Consider the following 17,390-nt stretch of genomic DNA (forward strand, 5'->3'; position numbering starts at 1 on the left):
AAAGTCGTGAGGGACAATCATAAACAGAGAATTCTAGGCTCCTGATTTCACAGTGCCCTGCAGATGCACTGGGAGGAAATTATTTGTATTTTCTTCTCTCTTCCATCGCTTTACCTAATTTCTGCCATGACGATGAACGTTGATTAAATTAAACGAGTGAAGAGTGGTTGCAAAGAAACACTCATGCAAAGACCAGGGCTCGAGCCCGGATCCTTCAGTAACGAGATCGTGAGATGGGGAAATTAAGGAAATCAAGCAATTTTTGAAAAAAAAAAAACGTTAATCATAAATAAAGATGGTATTTCAAAAATTTAATTGAAAATTACTACTCAGGAAAAATGCAGTTTGCTTTACCGATACCCACGTATCCGAATGGTTAGCGCCTTCCTCACATGTTTGTTGTCGGCCGACCTCCGTGGGGGAGTGCAAGTGGTCCCGGATCTGTACCCGATGGAGGTATATAATGGTTCGGATCCCACATTAAACTATAGGTCTAGTCCCGATTAGCCTTTCTGTGTATAAAATGGACTTAAAACGTCAAATCAACCAACCGTGGGGGAGTGTTTACCACAGCGCGCTACAACACCAGGAGTTCCTGGTTCGAACCCCTACCTGGACATGGGTGTTCTTTGTGTTTGTCCCTTCATTAATGTTGTCGTATCATCTTCGCGATTAACCAAATGTATCAAGAAAGCGATTCAAATCAAATCATTCATTGATTGATTGTTTGATTTGGTTTATTTTACTTCGCTTTCCGCCATATTTGGCTAATCGCGAAAACGATACGATAAAATTGATAAAGGGACATACACACAAAGAAGATCACCCATTGCCAAGCCGAGATTCAAACCCGGCATCTCTGGCTCAGTAGTCAAATCAAATGGTTTTTGATTTTCGAAAGTGGGTGGAAGTTATGTGTACAATTTAATGTAGTCATTCCTATAGTGCAGGAGGCCTTAGAAAGATCGCTTCGCGGGCTTACAGCAGACGACAATATGGGGGTGTGTCTGCGAGAACCAATCAGGTCCGCGAATGAGCGAGCCCGGTTGCCACAGTTAGCTCGCTGCACCCTTCTGGAAGGGTGAGTCAGGGTGAGTGACCTCTGCCTCTTGCTACCTCGGCCTGTTTGTTCGGCTGAGGATAACTTTGCAATTTTTCCTGTATTTGACGTTCTTCTTTTAGGAATACTGGGCCCTAAAAGGAGGGGGGGGGATTATGAGCCGTTGGGCTCATTGCTACCCCAAGTGTCGACGTCACCGCACGTCACTGACGCGCCCAAGGCCATTGTGCGTCGGAGAATTAATTTTCAACAAAAAACATGAATGAATTTCTGCTATGATACATTCCCACATGACAGAAAACACCTTCCAGATGTTAGACAATGCTACAGAAACTTATTACCGTAAGTAGTTTCTTCTGTAAAAATGAAGAAATCTGTTTGGGTGATAGTAAATAGGTATTTACCATTTTTTGCACTGGAAATTATAGAACATAACAATTTACCTCTCTCTCTCTATATATATATATATATTTTTCTTTCCTGTCGTTTCGTTTTTACGACCCATGCATGGACGTCCGCAGGATTTTTTCCAGGGAGGGTCAAGCAAGGTAATTTTTTCCAGCGTGGAGGAGGCAAAGGGGCATATTTTCCCCCAAAATTGTGATGCCCCTCGAAAAAAACTGCTTCAGTCTGAAATTATAGTTTTCCTTCAACGCCTTCATAATAATTAACATAAATTACTATGATTGAAATGAAATTATGTGTGAACCTATATATTTTTAAGATGGATAGATATTCAAATTCCAGGGTGGGCGTAGCCCCGCTTGGTCCCCTTTCCGGACGACAATGGGCCCATGACGTAGAACGCGAATTTCAGCAATTTTTATGAAGGCGTATTTATCAAGCACGAACGAAACAAAATATCAACGAAATATTTAGAATATCTCATTTCTCTATCTTGATCCGTAATATGAATGTATTTAAAACATATTTCATATCGTAGTGGACCTGTTCGTTGCTGTAGTCATGCTGTAGTTGAAGTTTATTTGGTCATGCATAATCCACGCCGGGGGAATTTTTCAGGTGAGGGATTTTATTGAATTTACTGATCATGATCAGTGATCACGAACAGCAGCGCCTCTGTGAGTCATTAAGGGAACTTTGCACTCATAAACACAAATAAAGTTGTGTTCGTGTTCATATGGAAGCAAGGGAAATTAAATATAACACTTAAAATTGTGCAACATGGCTGAAAAGTAAGTAGAATTACTCCTGAGGTTAAAATGCGTTGTGTTAATAAGTGACCTGTATCAGATACTGTGTTATGTTTTTGTTGATGCGTGGCTTAAAGCCCTTCAGCTAATTACCTTGTCCTCAATCATATGTGATGAATATTTAGGCAAATTCTAATTTATTCTTACTATTTTGTGAGGATATGTCTGATTTAGTGGCAAAGTATAAACACCTGTCCAATATCTTATCAACCAACCTTTAAGAAAGTAGTTGGAAATAAATTTAATGTAATTATTATGGGTCCACTTTGATTTTAGTTAAATTTTGGACAGGAAACGGACGTATATTATTACAAACATTACAAGAATAGACGAGACAGCATCTTTCACGGGTAACAGCTATATTTACACTTTGTAACCAAGAATTTTCACTTATGAAAATGAATTATTATAATGATTGAGACATTAAATATCCTGTTGCTTTTTTGGTATGAATCAAGAATAATGAAAATGAATTATTATAATGATTGAGACATTAAATATCCTGTTGCTTTTTTGGTATGAATCAAGAATAAAGAGAATGTCTAATGTCGTTAATATTTGGTATACTAACTAAATTTGGCCTTCTAATCACGAATGTGGGTAACAGTTCCGTATGTCGGAAATACATGAAAATCGGATATTTTGTGTTTCGCATGGTTCGTACTTACCAATTGTGTATTGCGGAACATGGTTCAAGGTGCCATTAGGCTTTTTACACAAAAACAAATGCAATTTTTCACATTCTGAGTGCTTTTTTTATTCTTTTCTTCGCTTCCAGAACACACAATATGGCGGACACATCTTGACTCACGTTGTGGGTATGCAGTGTTTCAACTTTCTTCACCGAAAAATACCTACTATCGTGTTCGTCACCGGTGGAAATTACACATTATGCACGGGTAGCTGACGATAGCCCCACGAACCATTACCATAAGGTTAGGTTTGGTTGGGTTAGGAGTTTGAAACACTAACAGTGGGTTACATCATTGAACGTGCAGGGCATGCAGTTCACGTAGCGAAAGCAATGGCAATTGTGCGTCGTTTGGTTATTTCTCTTGAAAAATACATGATTTCCTGGTCAAATAGATTCCACAATGAAAGAAAATACTTCGACGAACATTGGGAAGCTTGCAGAAACTCATTTCCATAAGTAGTTTCTTCGGTAAATTTCTTGTAAGGGACAGACAGCTGAAATTTGCTAGTTCATTTAATTTGAATATTCGTACTTACGTATTCTGCATTGAGAAACATTGCTGAAGGTGCCATTTCGCTTATTTCACGGAAATAAGCTCTATTTGCGAAATATCGAGTAAGTTTTCTTCGTTTCTTTTTGCCTATGGTAACACACAAAATGGCGGTCACTGTTTCACTACTGTACTCGGCATGCAGTGTTTCCACCCCACTGCACCCAAAAATACCTACGTAGCCCCACAAACCATTGACGCATAGCCCCACGAACCATTTCCGGTAAGGTTAGGTTAGGTAGGGTATAGGTTACAATAGTTAAGAATTGGTTTCGAAAAAAATATGCGTAGCCCCACACGCCATTCTTGCATAGGCCCACGAACCATTGACACATAGCCCCACGAACCATTGAGCCACAGCCTCCCAAACCATTTGCGGAAATGTACCTTCTTCAGTTACAAAAACACGTGTTTGGAAACACTGATCGGGATTACGTCATCAGACACAGGCTACATCCACCTGGAAGTAAATGGATGCAAGAGCTTTCCTGCATCGGTCACACACTTATATTGGAAAATATATGATTTACCGGCAAAGTCAATGAACGATGTGAGAAAACACTTCCCTGAACTTCCAGAAGTATAAAGAAACTGCATTCGGTAAGTAATTTCTCCTGTAAATTTGATGAAATCCGTCTGTCCCTTATGAGAAATTTACTGTTTCTTCTGTAAAAATGAAGAAATGTGTTTCCAATATACGGAACTGTTACCCGAATGGCGGTGGCTCAGTCGGTAACGCGTCTGACTACCATGCTAAAGGTCCCGGGTTCGATCCCCGGCCGGTTCAAATCCGGGAACTTTTCTAACGATGGAAGCAGCCCCGGCGCCCACCCAGCGTCATTTAACATGGGTACCTGGGGGAAACCCTGGGGGGTAAAGGTGGTCAGGGGTGTGATGCTGATCACATCACCCCCTCTCAAGATCGGATCAAGAAAGTGTGGGGCGTTACCCCCACACCCCCTATACGCCTTCATGGCATGGTGCTATGCACAGGGGAGCACTTTACTTTTTTTTACCCAAATCTGTTGCTAAAATGCCGAGGACGGGTGTAAAAATTCACGGGTAGCTCCACAAACCATTGATGGATAGCTCCAAAAACCATTCACGGATAGCCCCACGAACCATTTCCGGCAAGGTTAGGTTAGGTTAGGCAAGCATAGTTAAAAATTTTGTTCGTAAAACAATGCGAAAAAGCTTTTTTTTTTTTAAAAAAAAATATTCAACTTATATCAGCTTTTTACACGGTAACTAATTTGCTAATTCTAGTTGTGTGTTAAACTATCATCATTTTTTTATTTGCAACTATAAATTTTAACAATAATTTTAATTTTTTACAGGGGAGACAATTGGTGGGGTTCTTGGTTCCAAGCTGCACGAGATAAGGTAAACTTTAATGTATTATATATCAGTATCACAGGGGTAAATTTTTAGCTGGCACCTGAATTTTCAAATTCAGCTGTAAAATTTTCTTTTTTTATTTCGAGTTCACTTGGAAATTTTCAGAACTTTTTTTTTTTTAATAAAGAGTGCAGTACATATTTTTTTTATGTTTGTGTGTTTTCTGTATCACATGTATCAATAAATCAGGATAATAAACATGCCATTATACAATAATATAAACAATATTTTTGTTGTACCATCCTGTACTAAATATTCAGCTGGACCTTAGAACTATCATGGCAGTAACTTTTTCATTCCACAGTTCTAATTTATGAAAAATTCTACATGTTCAATGTTCTTCCTAAGATATCTCTGTGTGGATATTTTCAAGAGCTATAGGTTTGTGATGTCTGAAATTATTACATATATGTAGACAACAACACTGTTCTAGAGATCCCATTATCTTCCAGGCATTAAGGCGAAGATTGACAGTTTCGCACCAGTTGTGCATTGTTTCAATATCGCTGGAATGGGCACTGCTACTGTAAAAATCCCCGACTCGACGAGAGAGTATGGATTCTCTCCATGTTGCAAGTGGAAGCGGTTTTTAAAGTTAATTATTAAGCTAGACATGATGTTTGAAAAATATGATAAAAGTATTTACAGAATCCCATGTATTCCTTATGGAAAACTCAAATTGAAGTTTTGACTTTTCTAATGACCAAGAAATTGTTGAGCATGTCCTTTTTCCATTCATGTACAGTGCAAAGCCAAACGAGCTCATGGAAGAGCCAGATCTGGCTCCAAAAGAGCTAAGTTGGCAACAGCGATCTGCAGATGCAGCAGAAGAGAGAATCTCATGGAGACTCTTCCTACATGTCCTTAACTGTGTACTAGAAGCACATGGTCAATAAGTATGGATTCTAGTGAAGTAAGTTAGTGTATTGAAGGGCATACATATTTTGCATCCATCAAGTTTATATACCTAGTCTGGCTATAAATACTGTTACACACTTGTTATATATTAGTTTAAGTATATTAGTTTAAGTTATGAAGCCATGGGCTGAAACAGCCATATATATTATTGTTATTATGTTTCATTTTGCAACCAAGGGGAATATTGTTATATATTAGTTTAAGTTATGAAGCCATGGGCTGAAACAGCCATATATATTATTGTTGTTATAGTTACTGGTTGTTGATTTTATACATGTGATATGGAGTTAATATAAAGATGTTCGAACCCAAGTGTTTCATTAAATAAGTTCTTTGAAACAGTACATGATAACACTATTTTGTGAATAAATTTAATATGGTTCTAGATTTTTAAATGTTCTTCTAGTATGCATATATTTCATATATTACACGCAAATAGCACCAATCAGTTTTCAAAATCTACACTTTTCACCCTCCCACAGGCTCGAAGTCTCCCTGGCCAGGCATCTATTGCAGCACGGATGGTCTTGATGGGAAAGTCCGCCCCTGCTGCTATCAAGGAGCGCTTATAACTTTCAATTATAGGGTGCCTCTTCTTGCAGGCAGTCCCCTCTAGCTCTAGGCACAGTTTGTAGTCCAAGGTACTGAGATCATGGCTATCAGATGGCCAATCAAAAGTGGAGATGAAATCGAGTACACTGGTCTCCAGTCACCAGTTGTGTCATCCTTGCCTTATGAGCTGGGGCAGAATATTTCTTGAACATCCAGGATTCATTGTGAGACATAGTTTGGTTCAAAAGTGTCACGAGAGGGTCGAGGTCAGTTTCCACATACACTTTCGCACGGCTTTTAAGCCCTTTTCTAAAAAAAATTAGGCCTGGTGGAACTCTCATAGCTCAACCCCCACCAACCATGACTGAGGAGGGCTGGTGGCATCTCTGATTTTTGGGAACTCTCAAAAACTTCTAGAGAGTTTGAATCATACACCCTTTCATTTTGGCAGTTAAAACTTTTTTTCAGTTGTGAACAATTTCTTACCAGTGAAGAGAATCCTGCAATGCCCATTGGCAACGTACCGCTACAGGAGCCATCTCGATTTCAGTTCCCTCTGCTTCTTCACTTCACTGGAGTGCTTTCCAGTACTCCACCGGTAAGCTCCAATTCCAAGGTCTTCATTAAGTACCCTGAACATTGATTGTTGTGAAACGTTCAGCTCCTGTGCCATTATCACTTGCTTTCGGATGGGATTTCGGGGGATGCGAGCCATCACTGCTTTAACAGCCGCAGCTGTTCATACGGTGTGAAGTTGACAAACTCTTGGGCGATCTTTCATGCTACCAGTATCAGTGAATCTCTGAATTGTCTGATACACAAACCTTTTGCTGTTCTTCATGGTTTTTTAGGGCATGGAAAATCTGAAGGTGACTTCCCAACCATATGCCGAGCAATTATGGCTACTCTGTTTTCATATTCGCCCCACTCCATGCTAAGCACAAGAAGATACACGCTTGCTCTTTCACAGCTGAACCCACAATGGTCAGGAGTGAACTTCAGAAGAGCATGGTTCATGAGCCTGACTACCGGATGTACAGTCCAAGCCGAAAATTTGTAACAGTATTTATGGCCAGACTAGGTATATTCCTTTTCAAGTTTTCTCAATGTATACTTTGTATTGTATTAATCTCTCAGACAAGGTCCGCTCTGATAAACTATTATTATTATAATTGAGTCGCTGTAGCACAGTCATTAATGAATTAAAATTATGCACTTCAGGCAATTCTGCACCCTTCAATATATTCGGCGAAATATCCCCTTACCTAAAATTCTGACTTAAGGGTAGCTCAGTCATTAGGGCATCAGACTACCATGCAAGACCCCCGGGTTCGATCCCTGGTGGGGGAGAACTGGGATGTTTTCCTCAAGTGGCTTTGGCACATACCCAGCATCGTATAAAATGGGTACCTGGAGGACATTTTGTGGGGTAAAGGTAGCGAGGGGCATGGTGCTGATCACATCACCCCCACCTTCGGCCGTGATGAAGAAAGTGTGTGGCCCTAACACCTATATGCCCCCATGGCATGGTGCAAAGCACAGGGGAGCACTTTACTTTTTATTATTATCCCCTTTTACGCTACTACTATATGGTTGGTTGTTCAGCATTGTAGTGTTTCTTAGTCAATGTTAGAGCTAACGAAACACAAGCAGTGTGAAATATAATTTATTTTCACCCTACATGAACATTGATAACTCATTGTCATATTTCTGACCTTTTTTTATCTTGAAAATGATTTTTTCACTTTCATATTTCTGTAAAATGTATTTAATGATTTATTCACTTCTTCCAGTCTGCTGAGGTGTTGGAGTTTGTGAAACGTGACTTGGATGAATTCTCATGTGCTGTTAAGAATGAAGCTAGCAGTGTCGTAAGTTCCACTGCGACAGTTCTCAAGGATAAGCTCCAGGTAATATATTTCATTGTTCACAGTTGTTTTAAATGAAATAACTTTACATGTGTATTATAAAGAAACTGTGTGTGATAGAAGAACATGCTAAGCGTCTATAGAGAGACTAAAAGTTTACATGCATCACAAACGCTCGCATTCAAGGCTGCTTGTCCACATAGAACGGATGACATACGATCTTGTCAATTGGTTTCAAGGTTTGTACCATCTGAAATTTGTATGGTTTGATAAGTGAAGAACCTTCCATATGTAATGTACCTTTATTAGTTGGCTAGGCCAACTACAGCTCATGATAGAGCGGTGTTTGGATTTTTTTAGGCTTCCCTTATTTTGTTTAACTTTCTAATCCACAATACAGCTTTTGTTCTGTGTGTGTGTAAAATACTGGCCAGTATCAGCAGAGCCACATGTTTATGGTGACTAAAAGGGAGGGGAGGACAAAGGAGGCATAATTTTTCCCTAGATAGTGATGCCCACTCAAAAAACACTATTTCAGTCTAAAATTATCATGTTTCTTAAACGAATTTGTAATGATCAACATAAATTACTGTGACTGAAATGAAATTATGTGAAATATATACTTTTTAGTTGGACATTCATTTTCCAGGGTGGGGCCGTGGCTCCCCGTTTTGTACGTCCATGCTAAAAGATCAACATTTCAATAGTAAAACTGGGCACATTTTGGGATCAAAAGTTGTATATAAAATGGCATTTTGGTGTTTAAATGACAAATAAGATTCCAAATTTGATTTGAAAACTGCGCCTATTACAAAAAATAAACATTTCCTTTCTAATAGCAAATTTATGTAGTTTTCAGAATTTTAAGTTTATTTCTGTGTTTGTCAAATTTTTGCAACAGGAATAATAAATTTTTCATGTTTTTGCATAACTCTCAGGATAATTCAGACTTCAGATAAGTGCCGTGTCTGTAAATAAACTCTAAATTTCGTTTAAGAGTTGATTTCTCATGTTGCAGTTCATTTCACATCATTTCGTGACAAGCCGTGGTGGGAAAATGTACCTCAAACCTTTCAAAACCATGAAAAATTAACATTACAGACATCACATTTCATGTTTCTGCCAGAAACAAAATATGCATGTCTCAAAGTATCGATTATTAATTCTGATGCTGTCCAACACAGATAACAATCTGAAAAGTCATTTCTAACAACTTAATGCCAACTCAAGCCCAGGTGTCTTTCACCATTGTTCACATTCTTTGTTGAAATTTATTGTTCAAGTACCTTTAGTTTACATTATGGATATGTTAACAATACAGTATTCAATTTTCCAGCTTGACAATTCTGACTCCACTGCCAACACTGTGAAGAAGAGCCTTTCTTCATTTCTTGGCCAAGTGACGACTGTTTTGAATCCCCCGCCTGAGGATGAAGATGAAGAAGCAATGGTTATCCAGAATTCCAAACCAATCATCCTTAACAGACTGGAGGTAAGATTGCAACTAAGTGGTTAATATGTTTTTAGCTAATGATTAAAAGGGGGTACATTTGCTAGCATTCGAAAGCATTCAAAGATTAATATGGAACAGGGATGTACCTATGAAATGCAAGAAGGTAATATACAACACATACTATATAATTACATATGGAGCAGAGACTTGGACAATGACACAGAGAGACAAAAGAAAGATGCAGGCAGTGGAGATGTAATTTTTAAGGAGTATATTGGGGAAGACTAGAAGGGATAGAATAAGGAATGAGGAGATCCAACAGACTGTGGGTGTGGTGAAGCTTCAGGACAGGATAGATCAGGCACAGATGAGATGTTTCGGACACATGAAGAGGATGGATGCAGAAAGACTACCAGTAAGAGCTTACAATGCACAAGGAGTGGGAATAAGGCCAAGGGGGAGATCAAGATGTTGGTGGAAAGAGCAGATAGGGGACAGCGTTAGGAGAAGAGAACAAGATTGGAACACTGTGGAAAGAGAAGAAGACCAGGAAAAAATGGAGAGGCTTGACTTCTATGCCGACCCAACCAGAGGCAGGAAACTGCGAAGGATGATGATGATGATGATGATGACATTTGCTAACCATAAATATTATGGAAGTATGTCATGTGCATTATGGTATGTTAAGAAGAATAAGTATGTGTTAAAGCAATTTATTTAAAAGCCATTGTTTTCAATTCAAAATGTATTTGATTTTGCTGTTTGTGGTAACACACAGTGGATCTTTTCTTGAACCAAACTGGAAAAACTTAAAATGTGGAAAAATATAAAATTGAGGAAAATTTTATAACATTTTGCTGTATTGGGACCATTGCGATTGAACATATAATGTGGGAAAATGTAAAATCAGTGTTCACTGTACACGCATTTCTTTTCCGTCAATATCTAAGTGTACACTGTGAGATTAATTTGATATATCACACAGACTGCTTTCAGTGTTTGATATTTATTTTTCTTTCATATGTATCAGTATTATACTTGGACTGTTCATGAAATGTTTTTTTTTTTAATTTTGTTTATTTCTGTGCTGTGAGTAGGGTTGGAAAATAATGTGTAAGAAATTATTTCCTACCACATATGTAAATTATGCAAAACAGTAAAACCTCATTAATCCGGACTAATGGGGCAGGGGATAAGTTGACCGGATTAACTGAAATAACCTAAAAGAACAGTAGAAAGTGCATTAAAATCCTGTTTATAGCAACAAAACACGTTTATTATGGTGTATTTAAAGGGCATAGGCCTAAATACACTATACAGTACAAAGTCTGCGGGAAACAGAATTTCGTCAGTGGTTGACTGCCTTTTTTTTTTTTTTTTTTTTTTTGAAAAGTTCTTTTGTTGACTTCTAGCCACATTTAAAACCTTGCATTCTGCTTTTTTTACTTTTGCCTGTCCGGATCAAGCGAAGTCCGGCTTATCGGGGTCCGAATTAACAAGGTTTTACTGTATTAAAAACACAAACATTCATAGAATATAATACTGAGTCAGTACCACTTTGGACCAGTTACTCTTAAAGATTCCCATCAATAGAGATATTGAAAATTGTAATAATTGAAAATTATTTAAATTGTTCATTTCAACCTGAATACCGTCAGTCTCACTTCCACATAGTACACCCTGGACTGCATTTTACAGACAAACTATGCTCTGGCCCCATGGCCATTATAATTCTGTTTGTTGTCCTGTTTTTTTGTCCTTATGTGTGCTGAGTGCTCGTTTACAGCCTCAGCTTTTAACGGAAGTCAGAATATTTTAAGATTTTAGTTATGCAACGTTAGAGTTGTTATTTGTAATGGTAAGGGTCTGGACCCCGTATAATGTGATGGGTGCAAAATAGTGTAAGTGCTAACACACTCAAAGTTTTGAAATCAAATTCAAATTCATCCTCAATACCACTCGCTGCACTTATCACTTTTGGTACTCCACACATCGACTCCATATGACAATGCTCAATGCCTGATACCACATGTACTGTGTTATCACTTCTTCCTGACAGTGTTACCGCTCTTAAATTTACAGCCCACTTGTAATGGCAAGCTTGCATGAGGCTTGAATCAAGCCAACTATTTACAGCTTGTAAAAATTGCAGTAAATTTGACATGACAAGCTTGCTATGAGGGTGCGTCAAAAAGTTTTGCGTGTTGAGGTATAATTTGTTTAATAATGGAAAATTGAAACCATGAACATACATATAGTTTGCCTGTAGTGTCCTCTACTGAGAGTTACCCTCACATATAGTTCCTATCACATTCGATGCGTTTGACCCAGCATTTTTCCAGGTGTCAAAAAAAGTTTGGAAAAATTCCACCGTTCAGAGCTGTTTTAACCTCCTGTAGGTCCTCGAATATCATGCGATGAAGCCCAGACTTAGCACAGGTGTAGTTAAATTCAAAGTGGGAGAAACCGAAAGTGCGGACAAGAGAAGGACTGGCAGGACTCAACGTCTATGACCGATGACAACCACCACAGGGCTGACGAGCTCATATGAGTGGATAGAGGCATCACCATCCAGGACATTTTTGATGCAGTGCACATGTCCTATGGGTCAGCACATTAAATGATTGTGAGTTTGGGATACCATAAAGTCTGTGCTTCATGGCATGAGATTCAAGGACATCATCATCATCCTTCCCAGTTTCCTGCCTCTGTCTGGGTCGGCATAGAAGTCAAGCCTCTCCATTTTTTTCTGGTCTTCCACCACTCCGCTCTTTCCATGGTTTTCCAATCTTGTCCTCTTCTCCTAACACTCTCATCTATCTGCTCTTTCCACCAACATCTTGATCTCCCCCTTGGCCTTATTCCCACTCCTTGTGAATTGTAAGCTCTTACTGGTAGTCTTTCTCCATCCATCCTCTTCATGTGTCCGAAACATCTCATCTGTGCGTGATCTATCCTGTCCTGAAGCTTCACCACCCCCACTGTCTGTTGGAGCTCCTCATTCCTTATTCTATCCCTTCTAGTCTTCCCCAATATACTCCTTAAAAATTTCATCTCCACTGCCTGCATCTTTCTTTTGTCTCTCTCTCTCATTGTCCAAGTATCTGCTCCGTACGTAATTATTGACACATAGTATGTGTTATATATTACCTTCTTGCATTTCATAGGTACATCCCTGTTCCATATTAATCTTCGAACGCTTTGATATAGTCCACCACCCATTTGTCCTCTTCTGTTTACCTCCTCATCTATTCTTCCACTTCTCTCAATTATGCTTCCTAGATATTTGAAGCTCTCCACTACCCTCAACTCTTCCGTGTCCATCTTTATTCTTGGTTCATTTCTGGCTCTTTTTGTTGTCGTTATTAGTACCTCGCAAGGACCTACAGGGGTTAAAACAGCTCTGAACGGTGAGTGTTCTGTGGAATTTTTCCAAACTCTTTTTAACGCCAGGTAAAATGCTGGCTCAAATGCATCGAACGTGATTGGAACTGTGTTGAAGAGTAACTCGGAGTAGAGGACACTACAGGCACACTATATGTATGTTCGTTGTTTCAATCTTTCCATTATTAAACACATTATACCTCAACAGTCAAGACTTTTTGATGCCCCCAGGTATATCCAACTGGCTTTGGCAACCTACCTCAAGCCACAAGGTTCCATGCTATCTGGGATTAATATTAATATTTCACTGCAAATTCTATGCATCAGTTTATCAGAGTTTTGCTTTGAAATATCCAAGATTTATATCTAAATATTAAAACAGCTGCAATTTCATCATAAATCTGTTGTTTTTACACAATACTGGTGCGAAACAAGTGGAAACTATATTTTGCATAATTTCCAGAATACAGTGGAACCTCGATTTTACGTTTTTCAGGGGATTAAGAGGAAAATACTTAAAATATAGCAAATTTATTAACAATTTACTATATTGGGACCATCAAGATTGATTGTATAATGCGGGAAAATGATTGTATAATGCGGGAAAATGTAATAAAATTGTGATTCCACTGTTTTTAGACTCTGCAGTAGTGTTGTGAAGAATTTTTGTGGACTCATCTAGAGTTAACACTCTTCACTAGGCAGGTGTCACTCAAAGAGCTATATCTATGAGAAGAAGTGTATATATCTGTGAATTTTTTTAAAAAATGATTTTTTGTTCATATAAATATAGCGTTTTATTGTTATTTTATCACCAGGCGCAACTGTACTCTCTCATCACGGAGCCAGCTACATACCTCACAGATCCTGAAGAAAATGCACAACAATATGAAGCTTGGTTGGAAGCCATGAGTGAAGAATTACTTAAACCTGAAGCCTTATCTGAGGAGCTTGTGGCTAGTCCAGAGTTACATTCTCAATACACGTCTTTGGTGCCTGCACAGGTATGCCGTATATGAAATTACACTCTGTTCCATAAGATAGTATTTTAAGTAAGTAAGTAATTAATTTCAGTATTTCAGTGGTGTATTCTGGAAATTTGCCCTGGTTTACCACAACAATTCTTATTTATTGTACAGAGCTCTTTTAAATGCAAATAAATGAATACAGTAAAACTTCTCCTCTGAATAGCGGTCACCTCTAAATTACGGACATTTTAAAATTGCCCTGGCAGAAATTCATGGGGTTTAATGGTAATATTACTTCTCAATAACGGACGCTGAAAACTACCTCCCCAACACAAGTAAAACTTCTTAATAATGGACAGCCTGAAAGAAAACTGTCTCAATTCCTGGAATTCGATAACAACAATAGCCAGTATTTCAAACTAGCGTGCATTGTTTCGTGTTACACCGAACGTATTTAGTTTTAAAAGTGCAGACAGTAGACAGTATTCTTTGTGGTTATCTTGAGAAGTGTGTGTCACTTCTGCTATGATGTCACAGAAACGCAAAAGACCGACTTTAATGGAAAAAGTTGAAGTCGTCAACATTATGTTCATAAAGTACGTACTGTAATATGCTTATCCTATTGTGTAACATCCTACACTATTTTCTGATTAGCGGACACTACTTAATAACAGACATTTTTTTTTCCCCCCCAGGTCTGTCCGTTATTGAGAAGCTTGTACTACGTTTTATTTTTATAAAGATACAAACACATCAACTACGTCCTACACGTTGTCATTGTCAAAATATGCACAGCCAAGTTCCTGTTTTGAAAATTATGTCCTACAGGTAACCATCATTTTGCCGTTGACACTCGGACAATCTGCAACGGAAATTGTCCATGGCACAATCCAACATCTGAAACCTGTCTGTTTCTGCTTGAATGCACTTCCCGTAGCTTCAAAGTTCTTCACTCACATCCTGATTTCATTGGCTGATGCAATAGGACCATGTCTCCCGAGATTAGAACATATAAAACGACGTTGATGTTCTCATCTCGCACCAGCAGCATCAGTGTCACCATTTTTATCAAACACCCTCTCGGCTGCAGCACATTGAGCTCTGCTCAAGTGATCCATGTCTGTAAATTGCATACATTGATGATGCAAATGACATTTAATGAATGTTGAAAACGCCATTACAGAAGCTGGCCCCCGTGGCAGAGTTGTTAGCACAGCGTGCAACAACGTCAGGAGTCCCTGGTTCGAATCCCAGCCTGGGCGTGGATGTTTGCGAGTGTCCAAGAATTTCATCATTCATCTCCATCTTCGCGAATTAGACAAAAGTGGCACAAAAGCAAAGTAAAATAAAGCAAATAAATCGATCAATGAAAACCGTAAACTCTAACTAACTAACTCTCTAGCCTTCTTAAACCCGAAGGTTCATGGCTGCAGCAACACAGGCCTTCCATGTTTCCCTATCTTGAGCAAGATCTATATACTCTTTTCCATCCCTACCGATTTCCCTTAGGTCCATCTCAACATTGTCCCTCCATCTTCGTCTTGGCCTTCCTACAGGTCTCTTACCATCAGGTTTCCCAACAACAATCCTGTAAACTCCTCTTTCCTCTCCCATTCGTGCCACATGGCCTGCCCACCTAAGTCTTCTTGATTTAATTATTCTAATAATATCTGGACATGAATACAAATTATGTAGTTCTAAATTATGTAACCTTCTCCACTCACCTGTCTCCTCATCCCTTTTAGGTCCAAAGATTTTCCTAAGGATCTTATTTTCAAATACTCTCAATTTATGTTCCTCTTTCAATGTAAGGGACGAAGTTTCACATCCATATAATACTACAGGCAAAATTACTGTTTTGTATATTTTAACTTTTAGTTTCTTAGATATTAAACGAGAAGACAAAAGTTTATGAAGAGAGAAGTAACATGCATTTCCTGAATTAAGCCTACTTTTTATTTCCTCTTTAATATAATTTTCATTTGTTAATATTACTCCTAAGTATTTGAATTTGGAAACTGGTTCAAACGAGTTGTTATCAATAATTAGATTTTGATTATTACCTAACACTTGGTTTCGGCCTGTAAGCATATATTTAGTTTTCTCTTTGTTAACTTCCAAACCTATCTCTTTAGCAGTTTTGAAAAATATTTTAGCATTATTCTTAATTGTATTCACATCATCCCCCAGTAAGTCTACATCATCTGCATATGCTAACAACTGAGTCACACCATTTAATTTTAGTCCTTCTTTAGTTTCTTTTACCTTCCTAACAGCATATTCTAAGGCAAAATTAAAGAGCAATGGAGATAATGCATCTCCTTGTTTTAAGTTAACCCATCATGAATTGTAAATTTGTCAGACATATTAATACCCACATGAATTTTACTTTCTGTTTCACTGGTGAATATTTTTATCATACTAACAAGCTTCTTAGGTATTCCAAACACTACTAATATATTATATAATTTCTCTCTTTTGACTGAATCATATGCTTTTTTGAAATCAATGAATAGCTGATGGACATTTTGATTATATTCCCATTTTTTTTTCAAGTGTCTGTCTGATGTGAAAAATTTGATCTGTAGTTGATCTGTTACGTTTAAATCCACATTGATAATCACCTATAATTTCATTAGCATATGGGGTTAGTCTTTGTTGAAAGGTGGCCGCGGTGGCTCAGTCGGTAACGCGTCTGACTACCATGCTCAAGGTCCCGGGTTCGATCCCCGGCCGGTTCAAATCCGGGAACTTTTCTAACGATGGAAGCGGCCCCGGCGCCCACCCAGCGTCGAATAACATGGGTACCTGGGGGAAACCCTGGGGGGTAAAGGCGGTCAGGGGCGTGAAGCTGATCACATCACCCCCACTCACGACCGGGATCAAGAAAGTGTGGGGCGTTACCCCCACACCCCTATACGCCTTCATGGCGTGGTGCTATGCACAGGGGAGCACTTTACCTTTACCTTTACCTTTGTTGAAAGAATGTTATATAATATTTTGTATGTTGTTGAGAGTAGACAGTAATTATTGCAGTTCATTTTATCACCTTTTTTAAACACAGGAACAATTATGGATTCTTTCCCCTGTTGAGGGATTTCTTCTTTATTCCATATTAAACAAATTAATTTATGAATTTGACATATTAATGAATTTCCACCATATTTAATTAACTCAGCTGGTATTAAATCAATGCCAGGTGCTTTGTTATTCTTTAGCCTTTTAATAGCATCTTTAACTTCAGTCAAGTTAGGTTCTGGAACTAAAGGTTATGCTGTGTGGACTTCATTTACTTCTGATTTATCTCCTACATGGACATTTAAAAGGTCAT

At 38.4% G+C, this 17,390-nt stretch overlaps 1 protein-coding gene across 1 annotated transcript in view; it reads left to right on the top strand.

Annotated features, from left to right (window-relative positions):
- Positions 1–2,157: 2,157 nt before the first annotated feature.
- Positions 2,158–17,390, top strand: part of LOC145980335 (BSD domain-containing protein 1-like) — a 57,020-nt gene continuing 41,787 nt past the window's right edge. The window contains exons 1-5 of the mRNA XM_083113375.1: positions 2,158–2,256; positions 4,856–4,901; positions 8,180–8,296; positions 9,591–9,746; positions 13,910–14,095. Coding sequence (XP_082969501.1) covers positions 2,246–2,256; positions 4,856–4,901; positions 8,180–8,296; positions 9,591–9,746; positions 13,910–14,095 — 516 coding nt within the window. The 5' untranslated portion in view covers positions 2,158–2,245. The remainder of the gene's footprint in view (positions 2,257–4,855; positions 4,902–8,179; positions 8,297–9,590; positions 9,747–13,909; positions 14,096–17,390) is intronic.

This window comes from Lepisma saccharinum, chromosome 27 (assembly GCF_977018435.1).
Source record: "Lepisma saccharinum chromosome 27, izLepSacc3.1, whole genome shotgun sequence".
Taxonomy (NCBI): domain Eukaryota; kingdom Metazoa; phylum Arthropoda; class Insecta; order Zygentoma; family Lepismatidae; genus Lepisma; species Lepisma saccharinum.